The 13,390-nt window shown below is 37.0% G+C and overlaps 1 protein-coding gene across 1 annotated transcript in view; it reads right to left on the bottom strand.

Moving 5' to 3' along the window:
- Nucleotides 1–13,390, bottom strand: part of EGFR (epidermal growth factor receptor) — a 1,653,396-nt gene that overhangs the window by 838,614 nt on the left and 801,392 nt on the right. The window contains exon 3 of the mRNA XM_044064990.1: nt 8,221–8,416. Coding sequence (XP_043920925.1) covers nt 8,221–8,416 — 196 coding nt within the window. The remainder of the gene's footprint in view (nt 1–8,220; nt 8,417–13,390) is intronic.

Here is a 13,390-nt window from a genome sequence, read left to right as displayed (position 1 = left end):
GAAATGGATGACACAGGATGCAGCTGTAGAGAATATGTCACAGAAAGATATTCTGCAACTTTCTGCAGAATGACCATAGGAGATGGAAAACAAAAAATATGTACTTAGTTTAGAAGAAAATGATCTCTGGGCAAAGTTGCTTGATTGATTGAGAGATGGATAGACATATTAAGATCAGTGAAATAAATAGATTACAGAAAATCATAAGATCTAAATGTTAGAAGTTTGTTAAAACAACTGAACACAGAAATCAAGACTATTAACAGAAATTCATGTGATATAACAAAAGTAAATAGGATATTATTGAGCAGCTAAATTCTTTTTCTTCTTCTTTCGGCTTTTCCCGGTTAGGGATCACCACAGCGGATCATCTGTCCGCTCATGATTGGCAGTGGAGTTTTATAGTGTTGAGTTGCCAGCCCGGCACCCAAACTTTCACAGAAGGCACACACACGCAAACACTCACACCTAGGGCCAATTTAGAGTGTCCAATTCATCTACTGCATGTCTTTGGGATGTGGGAGGAAACAGGAGCACCCGGAGGAAACCCACGTGACCACAGGGAGGACATGCAGACTTCACACAGAAGGAACCCCAGCAGAGAATCGAACCGGAGAACCTCTTGCTGTGAGGCGGCAATGCTAACCACTGCACCACCGTGGCCGCCCATTGAGCAGCTAAATTAATAACAGATAAAGTCTTACCACAAAAAAAAAAAAACAGAGCAATAAGAAAAAGGAAGGGAAAAAATGAAACTATAAAGCAATTAAGATGAACTGTCACTGTTGGAAGACTAAAGAAGAGGGAACAGATCAACAAAAACACTTAGAAAGATAGATGTGATAAAATCAATGTGCAGTATCAGAACAGACCACAATCTATCGTACACTACTGCAAATAATAAAATAAAGATATCAGCACAGGCAGAAAAAAGAAGATATGCAGATATATATAAAGGAAAAGAACAAAATAAGCAATTCATTGATGACCCAAAACGTTTTATAGAAAATTGGAAAGCAAGGCAAAAGGAACAAAAATACCAGTAAAAATAGAAGAAATAGTCATCTTTTGGAGAAATATCTGTGAAAGCCCTATGGAACATAAAGATGCTGAATAGGTAGAAGAAGTAAAAGACACAGTAAGAAGTCCAATGTACAGAATATGAAATGGGATGAAATGATGGCCAGAGAAATTGAAACAAATTAAGAAAAGCTTTTATTTGGAAAACCCCAGACCCAGTTGCAGGACCTAATACCTGGCAAAAAGTATTATGAAAATTTAGCCCTGTGAAAGTACTTATATGTGTACCCTGAACAGACAAGAACCTGGTTAACAACAGGAAAAATGATACTCCTCAAGAGTGAACCTGCATGCCATCCTAAAAACTGTAGACCAACAACTTGTGCTCCAAAGATGTATAAACTGGAATTGATGTCGGCAGAGTTTATAGCCATTTAGAAGAAAACTCAATAGCAACAGAACAAAACGCTAAGAAAAGAAAGTCAAATGGAAAAAAGGATCATTCGTTGTTAAAGTCATAAAGAAGAATTGTGTAAAGGGGAAGAATCAAAGTATGACATGGATAGACTACAAAAAAAAAAAAAAAAATTGAAGCATCCCACATTCATGGATAAGGGAGTACTTACAGATGTAGAAGATGCACCCTACATTGATCAGTTACATTACACTGACCTTGAATTAGTGACAAACCACTTTGCCGCTATGCCAAGATAAAGGACAAATTATCCCAAAGATAAAAATTCAAAGGGGGATATTCCAGTGCAACTCTGTCACCCTTTAAGTTGTCTACTTAACAGATTAGGTCATGGTTGCAATTTGGCTCTTCGAAAAAAAAGTGTAAAGACTTGTCTTCTTTTTGTGGATGATTTAAAACCGTGTAATTCATCAGATGAGGAACTGAAAGCAAAACTTCATGTGGTCCAAAACTTTCTCAGACGATATAAGAATGTCATTTGGTACTGATAAATGTGCAAAGGTAATCTTTAAAGCAGGAAAGCTGCAGCACCAAGTAAACATCAGTCTGGGACAGGAATGAGATATAAAGGAACTGGATCAGGAGGGAGTGTATAAATATTTGGGAATATGAAGGTTCGACAATAAAACATGAACACACCGACTGAAGGAAATATGACTGACGTTCCTTGTTTTACTTCTAACAATTCTGAGTTAGTGGTACATAAGAAAATACCTTCTACAAAGGTTTTCCAACCTGCCTCTGCCATTTCATCAGAATCAAAAACGCTCAGTGGAAGGCATAGAGAACAGACAGAGAACCAAATGGAGACATCTAACCTCAGAGGGGAGTGCCCAAACTTTAACTGCAATGTGGAAACAAGGTCAATGAATTTAATATGGAATATTTCCTCTAGCGAGCTGACCGATATGGAAATGAAGGTACTTAATAGAGGTCTATCATTCATTCCTGCTCAATCTGCAAATACATCTGATACTTTGACTGATTTGAGACTTTTTGCTAGAAATGTGACATTGAGGCTTTTATATGGTGATTCGAACTATGATTTAAATACTTTTACTTTAAAAAGAACCTAGCGCATATACCATTTAATATCATCCAGTTCTTGACACATTTATTAAATTATGTGAAGAGAATATTTACTGTATTTTGAATGAGTCCAAGAGAAGGAAAGGCTTTGTTAAGTTATCAGAAACAGAGAAGCATGTGCTTACTAATTTAGAACATGACAACAGTATTGTTATTTGACCAGCAGATAAGGGAGGGATAATAGTTGTCATGGACAGAAAGTTTTCCTTTGATAGTATTACACATATGTTGGCAGACCCTTCTGTCTATAAGATAGTTGATGAAAATGCTGTACAGAGGATAGTAAATGAAGTTAACTCCTTGAAGGACTGCTTTGATAATGACTTGTTAACCAAAGATCTTTTTAGCTACTTGTAGTTGAACACCCTAGAATACCTACTTTTAATGGCCTTCCTAAGGTCCAAAAGGACCCTATATGCCCCATTTTAGACCAATAGTTGCCAGAGGGGGATGGCTCACCAAGCCGCTTTCCGTTTACTTGGAAAAGCAGTTGAAGCCTATTCTCTCATCATCTAATTCTGTTCTTGTTGATAGTAATCACTTTTTACAAGCTGTATATAGGTTTGTTGATGAGAAACATGATGAAAATCTGGGATTTTTTGTTACCTTAGATGTAGTATCGTTTTTTACTTGTATACCCAATTTTGAAGCTATACAAATGGTAAAACAGTTAATCACTAGTAAGGGTGTCTATGATGTTAAGCACACAGATTTCCTTTGCCTACTAATGGTACTTGAATACAATATTTTTACATTCAATGACCACTACTATCTTCAGACCTCTGCCGTGTGCCAATAGCTATGCCAATCTGCTCATGGTGGCATGGGAAGAGAAGGTGATGTTTAGATCTGGTAAATATAGTCAATTTGTCCCCTTTTATCATCGTTTAGTTGATGACCTATTTTTATTGTGGACAGGAGATCTTGTACAATTACACCAGTTTATCAACAAACTGAATGAAAGCACTGAATTTTTAAAATTTGATTACAAGTATTCAGAAAGATAGATAGGATTTCTTGTTATTCAATTAATTATGGGAGAATATAATACTGTACATACTAAGTTACATAGGAAAGAATGTTATTGACTTATGTACGTACACCGTATGAGTATGCATCCACGACCTGTCTTCTACAATGTATTAAAAGGTCAGAATTTAAGAGTTAGTAGACTACATAGTAGAAATAGGGATTTTTAAACAGGATTAAAGCAGATGAGAACTGATTTTCTATCCAGGGGATACCACAACCGGGAGGTTGATAATATACAGAATGCAGTTAGGCATTATAGAAAGAAGTCAAGAAAACCTTATTTTTCCTCACCTAATTTAATTCATAACATGAATACCACCACTGTACGTATTTGGCTTGACATACTTTAGTGATGAGAAGAGAATTAGAGACATCATATACAAACATTGGCCTCTGCTGCGTACTGATCAGGATATATGCAGACTTGTGGGTGATGAACCTAGTTTTGGGTATAGAAATAAAAAAGCTTTGCGTTATAAATTGTATTACCCTAAAACTATGAAAAAATTAGATGAAAGCACAATGGAGCAAGGAACAAGAAAATGTAATACATGTTCCTTTTGTACATACATAGATGAGTCATTAACATTTACACACTTTACCATTTGCAGACTGCCACACAAGAACTTAGTCTATTTAGCATGATGCACTGGTTGTTGTTCCTTCTATGTGAGCAAGACCAATAGACGCCTACAGGAAAGGATACGTGACCAATTGTACTGTGCACGTAGAGGGATGAATTACAGTGCAATAGCTAGACACATTCAGACAGATTGATAGAATTTCTTGTTATTCAATTAATTATGGGAGAAGATAATACTGTACATACTAAGTTACATAGGAAAGAATGTTATTGACCTATAGGTTCATAGGTAGGTACTAGGCTATTGGCCATGGGGCCTATACAAGCCCAGCCAAAAAGGTGGCTTTTGCCACCCAAGAAAATTATTTTCCTGTGCCACTGTCGAGCAGAGTCACAGAGGTCATCCCCGGGGTGCATTTCCTATTTCTCATCCAATCATCAAGATTTTTCTTGAAGAGTGCTAATGAGGAGCTTTGTTTGATATAGACGGGTAGTTTATTCCAGAGTATGGGAAGTCTCTGGGACAGGAATCTATCCCTCCGGCATGTTCTGTTTATTGTGGTGACAAGGTTTAAGTCCCTAGAGTGTGTAGCTCAGAGGGATTAGGATTTCTTTAAGTGCAGCATGTCCAACAGCTCTGGGTTTGACATAGCTTTGTATGTTAGGCAGAGATCACCTCTGAATAGGTGATATGCAACGGAGTAAAGCTGGATTTTTTTGAGACGGTCTGCATAGGGCATCTGTTTGAGGCCAGTAATCCTCTTCGTGAGGTATTTCTGTGGCCTTTCCAGTCGTTGTAGATGTCTTGTGAGGTACATACCAAGAGGGGCATTGTATTCTATAATGGGTCTAATGAGTGATGAGTAGAGGGGAACAATGACCTCTTTTTTCTGGATGAGAACCCTTTTTTGCCACGTAGAAGGATTTCCTGACTACTGTGGCGATGTGATTATCAAAGGAGAGATTACTGTCCACCTGTGTCCCAAGGTCTCTTATCACACTTTCGGTGTTAAGTATACTACCGCCTATGTTGTAGTTCATGGGTACAGAGTTTTTACCAAAGGGGATGACAGTGCACTTTTTGGCATTGAGCTTGAGGCCATGGCTTTGACATCAGGCTTCTGTCTCAGTGAGGCCCTTTTGTAGGATGTCCACATCGTTAGGAGTTTTGATTATGGCTCCTAGTTTGCAGTCATCTGTGAACTTCGTTAGCCAAAGACCCTCTGTGTTAGCCTGTAATTCAGAGAAGTAGATACCAAACAGGAGAGGACCCAGGACTGAACCCTGTGGTACTCCACTTGTCACTGGTCTGAAGTCGGATTTGGAGTTTGCTACTTTCACAGTGTGCGTTCTGTCAGTGAGCCAGTTGGCAACACATCTTGTGACATAGGACATAGGGATTTAAACCTAGTTTAGCGAGTTTATCTATAATTCCAGAGTGGGGGATGGTGTCGAAAGCCTTGGCAAGATCTAGATAGGCTGTGTGAACCACCTTACCCTTGTCCATCGGCTTTGGTGACTGCTTTAAAGAAGTATATCAGGTTTAGGAGACATGATCTGCCTTTTACAAACCCGAACTGGGTGGGATCCAGAGTTTGGAGATTACCAATGTCTTTGTTTATAAGTTCCATGATGATATGTTCCATGGCCTTGCAGACCAGGCTCATCAGGCTAATGGGGCGGTAGTTCCCGGGGTCCATAGTGGATCCCCCCTTGTACGTACACCGTATGCATATCCATGGAGAAGAACATGTATTTAAATTTTTGGTACTAGAAGTAATACACGAAAGTGTTAGAATAAGTGACGTAGTAAATGCTACCTATCAAGCTGAACTCAGGTGGATTTTTAAAGTTGGGGCACACTATGCCCCAGGTTTAAATGATAATATTCCTATACAGCCCACTCTGAAAGCTAGATCTTTGAAGAAATGTTTTTTTTTTCTCGTGATTTTTAGTGGAAATTTTTGTGCATATATCTTTAAATTATGCATATACCTTTTACTTCTTTACATGGTAACTTAGCAACTGTGAATGCACTTTTGGCTGATTGGCTATTCATTTTACTGACTGTGTTTTTATCTTGGAAAATTTGAACCTGTCATTGTGATATGATGAAGCAATTTGCGAAAGCGCTTATCATTGTTTTATACCTCTATTAAAAATTTTTATCTCTGCTGTGGGCTGCTTGAAACGTTTTTTCCACCGGTTTTCAAATGTGAACAAAAGCTCATCAGGAATATTTTAGAAGATTAAAATTAATACTGAAAACAGCCTTGACATAGAGAAACAAAGTCCAAGCTATAAACTAATTTGTTCTTCTTGTTCTTACAGTTTTGGGGTGACTGACTGGCCCCAAAAGGTATTGGATCAGTTGGACAGGAAAACAAGAAAAATGCTTCATTCTTATCAAATGATTTATAAAAATTGGTGCATAGCAAGATTATATATTCCCTGTTCTGAAAGAAGTATGGTCCTCCTCGAAACTGACTACATGTATAGATCTGCAATCATAGGACTGCATACATATATGCTGACTTCATAAGATCCAAACATAATGAAAATTTAAAAAATGAGGAGAATTTGTATCAGATGACTTCCCTGCTTAGTTTAATATTAGCATGTTGGTGTCAAGTGGGAATGGAAAACAAACCAAAATCTGGCAGCAACTGAATATGCCAAAAAACAAATAAACATTAGGTGAAGAATCAGATGAGAAAGCAAGGATTATAGAAAAGACAAATATAGTTCTAAGTACAGAAAACGTACGTAACAACCTTATATCAATTAGGATTTGTTGCAGGAATGGTTAAGGAAAGGTAAATTTAAACCAAAAGATGAAAGGTTTATATTGGAGACCCAGGATACTGGACTACATACATGTTGGTTTACTAAGTCCATTGAACATGTGGGAGAAACAGACAAATGTAGGTTCTAATAAAACAGAACTGGAAACAGTCACACATCTTGTTATTGGGTATGACACAGTAATGGCAGAGGGCTTGTATACTGAAAGATATGATGTGGCAAGACTGTTGCACTGGGGATTATACAGACATTATAATACTGATGTAGCTGAGAAGCGCTGGAAACATGAGCCACAAAGCATTACAGAGAACGATGTATGAAGTTTACATCATATGAGCTCACCCAAGAATAGATGAGAGAAAACCAGATATAATAGTGCATGAAAAGATGAGAAAAGTAGCATTGATCACTGACATTGCTAAACCCAGTGATTACAGTGTCTTACATGTACACAGACACAAAGCCATAAAATACCAGGATATGTAGGCAAAAATGAAGGCAATGTGGAAGAAGGATACCCAGACAGTTTCAATAGTAATAGGAGCAATGGGTCTCATAAAAAAGAATTTACAGTCGTGTTTAGATATGCTACCGATTCATGTAACTCCACATGTATTGCAGGAGTCAATTTTGGGCACAATGCAGGTGCTGCAAAGAGCACTTCTGGCTAACGCAAAGGATTGAAACAGTACCAATTTCATGAACTTTTATCATACCTTGATTTAGAAATGGGTCCATTCCTGTCATAGAATAAGAAATCTAAAAGATGTGGAGAAATTAAACCAAGGAAAACAAGTATTAAACAAGTTTTAATTGACTTAGTAAGAACAGACTTGATAATGCTTATCCAAGTCTGATTACTCCCATTCAAATTGATCCTGTTCTCTTAATAATATATAAGCCATTAAAGTTCATCAACAATTACATCTAAACAAAACTTTTGTTGCTGATTTTTCATCTTTTTACCAACAAAACACAACTTTGGAGATCAAACACACTTAAGAAGACATCCCCTGTTCTTTTATATTCAAATGGACAAAAATAATCACTTATTCCTCTAACCATGAGCAATGACTGCAATGAAGAAGAGATGAGAGAAAGAAAAAAGACATTTTAACTGAGTTACTTTAAGGTGACATTATCCCTGGCTTCTCGGTCATTAATAAATAAAGCATACTTTCAAAAAGTAAATACATCAGAATGTACACCTGCTTACCTGCTAGACTGTTGAGACGCAGTTCTTGGAGACCATGAGTTTTACCACGTTCACCTTGTATTTCATAGTTAAGTATGACTACCAAGGCATATTTGTCATAAAGCTTTGCTCCTCTGATGATCTTAAGTTTGTTAAGAGGTATTACCTCTACAGTGTTAAGTGCAATCAGGACATAGCCAGATACCTCTTCAATGGTCTAGAATCCAAACAAGAGAACTTGTATTAGATATAGTCTTAAAATCACATTCCTTTTCTACATGATATTCTTTCACTCAGCTTTAGATGCATTATGATAAGAGGCATTTTCCAAAAGAAATAAGCAAAAATGACGAAGCATAATTTTCAACTGCAGAATTTGCATGGCTTGCAGTTCTGACCACCTTAAATACTACTATATAAAAGTGTGCCATGGTCCCTGATTCTCTATGTTGTCTGACTGATGTTCTCAAAGATTTTGGGCCTTTTAAATTTACTGCAGAGTACTTACTGACATGTAGTGTCCTGCATAGACAATCCCACAGACAATTTTACCATTGCAGGTCACTTAAAGGTACATACTAATTAGCAGTGCACTCTCTTGCACCTTCCTCCAGTATAAGAGGTCTCTGCTGGCCACATCTTCTTCCATAGTGGGGACAGGTCGGTCTACCTTCTTACATACAATCTCAAATGATACTTCCAGAGGTTGCATCACTTCAAAGACAATGGGCACATCATTTTTCCCCATTTCATCAAGGCGGTGTAACCCAGGAAGTAGCATAGTTAGAGATCAAGGTGATAAATATGATATTTTCTTTCATTAAAATAATATTACTTTGATTACCTTTAAGAATAGTCTTGATAATTGCATGGGAAGAGACAAATTTACTTCAGGATTGCCATGCAACAACTTTACTTCCCTCAGTTTGGGAGGTAAGCACCATTAAATGTCTAAAAAGGGTGGTGAGTCACTTTAAGTGCGTTTTTCTAAAGGTGCGTACACGTTGCATCTTATTGCCCTTGTGATCTTTTGTCTAGTCCTGTTCCTATGTTTCTAAATAAAATTAACTTACACTTGGGAGAAGTAAAGTACATGGACATTCTAAGCATGAAGCTCTAGAGAAGGTGTTTATTAAAAATGATGCTGTACTTAAAGGAGAAGAAATATGTTGCATTTTCTAACGGTACGTGATGAAATATAATATCAAAGGAGAAAACTTTTTTTTAACTATTAATAGCACATTTGTTGTTACATTCATAAAAGGGGTGTGCAGCTGCAAATCATAAAAAGAATGGATTCTAATAAATATTGGCTATATGTGTAACAGTTTTGCTAAACTCAACAAGATCATCATTCAAGCCATGTATATTACTGAGAGAGAAAAATACCACCTCTGCTTGATTCATAGATGGGAAAGTCCATTTGCAAAAAGAAATAATAAATTCTAATGAATAGTGTATGGGATTATTATTATTATTTTAATTAATTAATTTTTTTTTTTTATATAAAATACGTTAGAAATGTGTTCAGACCAGGTGTGTTACCGATAAAGCAGAAAAGCACTTCTGATAGATTCACAGAATGGGGTGTGTCCCAGTTACAAATAGAAAAAAAGAGGAGCTTTAAAAATGCTAACTAATACTGACTGTGGAAAATTGTTTGTAAAATTTAGAAGGAAGTTGTTTAAGCCAAGTAAATTATTGTTAGAGAGAAAAAAATGTCTATTTTGCCCCCCCCCCCTCCAAAATAGAGATGAAATGCTGTGTTTTTCAGCAACTATAATGATTTTCCCCATCAAGAACATCTGTCTGAAATATCCTCTTCAGTATTTGTAAACAGGTGAGATATATATTGCATGTAGCTATTTTTTCTCTCTCTAATATTAATGTAGCTGTTATCCAAGATTATTTTTAACGGTCATGCATTTTCAGCTCTTTTGCAGTGTGTCCATGATCAATTTGTTTTCACTTGGCTATTTTCATTTTTTTTTAAATGCTCTTGAAAAATCAGCTATCAAAACTTGCCATATATGTGCAGGTCTTTTTACAAGTGTCCATCTTCATCTATTTTAAGTTTTTTTATAAACTATTTTGTTCTTCATTCATTGCATCTATAGCATAAATGCAAACTGTACATCACTAACTGCTTAATACAGTACAGATCAGAATAATTACATGCCCAGACAAATACATTTGAGGAACATTTTCTATTTATATGCTGGTTTTGTATAGAATTAGAACTCATTTCACACGTTTCATTATTACAGCAGAATTCTCTAAACCAGATTTCTGGAAGAAAGTCAAATGGTCTGCAATTACATAAAGTGTTTTTTTTTTTAAATGAAGACAAAATCTCTTCTGGTTGGGGTTTTAATGTTTTTTATTCAGAAGGATATTTTTGTTTGCTGTTTTGTTTAAGAAAAGCTCTAGCTATCAATTATTACAAAATTGGACAGAAACAGAAATGGCAGCTCATTTAAAAAAAGGTCATTCTAACTGAACTCTGGAAAACAAAAGCTGTTGTTAAAGTTTTTATTTACCCAACTGTTATTTTCTGCTTAAGATGGTAACTAAAATACCCACCTCATAGCCCTGAATACTAGTCTAAACTTGAACTATACTCGTTTTATAGTTTAACTACTATTTCCTTCCATCACACAGGCTTTGTACAGATGTCAAGCAGCTGTTAAGTGCAGTTCTAACTTCATTCAGTTTGATTAATTTCAAGACACTTCAAGATGAAGTGATTCTTCTCTGTACAGTAAATACTGCCATTTACAGATCGAGCAACAGAGTTCCTTGCCCGGGCCAGTAGTTTAGATAAGTCAGATAAAGTCAGAACATTCACTCCTTCCAGACAAAAACATATTAAACATTAAGGGTCCAGAATGCCACTCAGAATCTTCTTTTTCTTTCAGCTGTTCTCATTAGGGGTCGCCACAGCAGATCATCTGTTTCCATTTCTTCCTGTCCTCTGCATCTTCCTCTGTCACACCAACCACCTGCATGTCCTCTCTCACCACATCCATAAACCTTATCTTGGGCCTTCCTCTTTTCCTCTTACCTGGCAGCTCCATCCTTAGCATCCTTTTCCCAATATACCCAGTATCACTTCTCAGCACATGTCCAAACGAACGCAACCTCGCCTCTCTGGACTTGTCTCCAAACTGTCCAACCTGGGCTGACCCTCTAATATACTTATTCCTAATCCTGTCTACCCTCATCACACCCACTGCAAATCTTAACATCTTTAACTCTGCCACATCCAGCTCTGACACCTGCCTTTTTGTCAGTGCCACTGTCTCCAACCCATATAACATAGCTGGTCTCACTACCCTTTTGTAGACCACCTCTTTCACTCTTACTGGTACTCGTCTGTCAGAAATCACTCCTGACACACTTCTCCACCCTGCCTGTACTCTCTTCTTCACCTCTCTTCCACACTCACCATTACTCTGAACTGTTGATCCCAAGTATTTAAACTCAGAATACACATCATCTTAAAACCCAATGCCTAAAGTATTTCAGACATTATTTATTCCTTGTTGCGCCAAATTTATGCATAGATGTTGTAGGGTAAGAATAAAATAACACCATCACTTTATAAGCATAATATCAAAACTTATTTATTACTCGTAACACATTCAGTTTTGATCTAATCTGGCTTTTTCTTAGAACACAGTGCATCGTAACATTTGCTATTCAAAACAGAAATAAGACAACAGACGACTGCTGTCAGCTCCATCAGCTTTACTTTCAGACTGGATAATAACAGGTACAAAACCAGACCACAACACGGTACACTAATTGAAGGGAAAAGGCACCAACAGTTAAATATATGCCTGTTACTTACCTTTTATAGAAATAAAAAAAATCCCATTTTCTGATCCAATAAAATACAGCAGTAATGCATACATACATAGATGTAAACATATTTTATCTATATTGATTTCAAACAGCAAATTACTGTACGATTTCTATAGCTTTGTACATTTTTGTTATTTGAAAAACTGATACACATATGTGGAGCACTTAATTATTATGAGAGACAGTATGAACACTCTAAAAACTTTTAAACATGTTGCTACTTTTCAAATCTTTCAGTACATTTCAGTTTGAAGCACAAATTTATGTTATTCATGCAATCTGAGATATCTCCCAAACATGAAATACTTAGGGAATTCTGCAGACTCTTATGCTGACCTCCCTTTACCAAGAACTTCTACCTAGGGTAATCCTTTGATACTACATCTACAGAGACGTCTCTGTGAAATACTTTTCAGGGTCTGTTTTCAGATATCTGTCTGGACACTTCTTTAAATACCTCAGCATTTCTGAAGGCAACACAAACAGTCTCTCAATATTCTACACAGTCACTATGAGACAACTTAATTATGAGAGAAATTAATGTTTATCAGAAGTCTCCTGTTTTTCATAAGCATCTTGTCACCTGCAAAGTAAAGTACAAATAACTGTGACTGCTCACACTGCTTTATAACAGGATCTTTTGGTTGCATCTTAGTTGAATGTGAGAAATTCTCACTCTGTTCTTTTTTGAGATGACAAATGCGATATGCAAAATAATTACTGTCTCATCTGAATATATTGCAGTCTCCATACACCTGGGTTTGAGTCTCAGCAGTCAGTAATCCACAAGCTTTAAGTATCATAATGATTCTTTGGCTGTCACAAAGTTGACCATCACATGTGCCTAGTGCCTTTTCTTGTTTGCCAGGTTACCAAACCCTTCTACCTGCCATGAACATGCTCCAAAAATGTGCAGGACCTGTAAGGAGATCACCGCATTCTGACACAACATCATATGTATTTATTCCTCACCACCCCCTCTCCTGCATTCACATCAGTACATTTGCACACAGTAGCATAGCTATTTATTCCTCATCACCCCCTCTCCTGCATTCACATCAGTGCATTCGCACACAGTAGCATACCTATTTATTCCTCACCACCCCCTCTCCTGCATTCACATCAGTGCATTCGCACACAGTAGCATAGCTATTTATTCCTCACCACCCCCTCTCCTGCATTTACATCAGTGCATTCGCACACAGTAGCATAGCTATTTATTCCTCACCACCCCCTCTCCTGCATTCACATCAGTGCATTCACACACAGTAGCATAGCTATTTATTCCTCATCACCCCCTCTCCTGCATTCACATCAGTGCATT

Source organism: Protopterus annectens, chromosome 3.part0 (assembly GCF_019279795.1).
Source record: "Protopterus annectens isolate FY-2018-M chromosome 3.part0, PAN1.0, whole genome shotgun sequence".
NCBI classification, from domain to species: domain Eukaryota; kingdom Metazoa; phylum Chordata; order Ceratodontiformes; family Protopteridae; genus Protopterus; species Protopterus annectens.
Note: the sequence above shows the minus strand (reverse complement) of the source record. Positions and strands in the feature narration are given on the sequence as shown.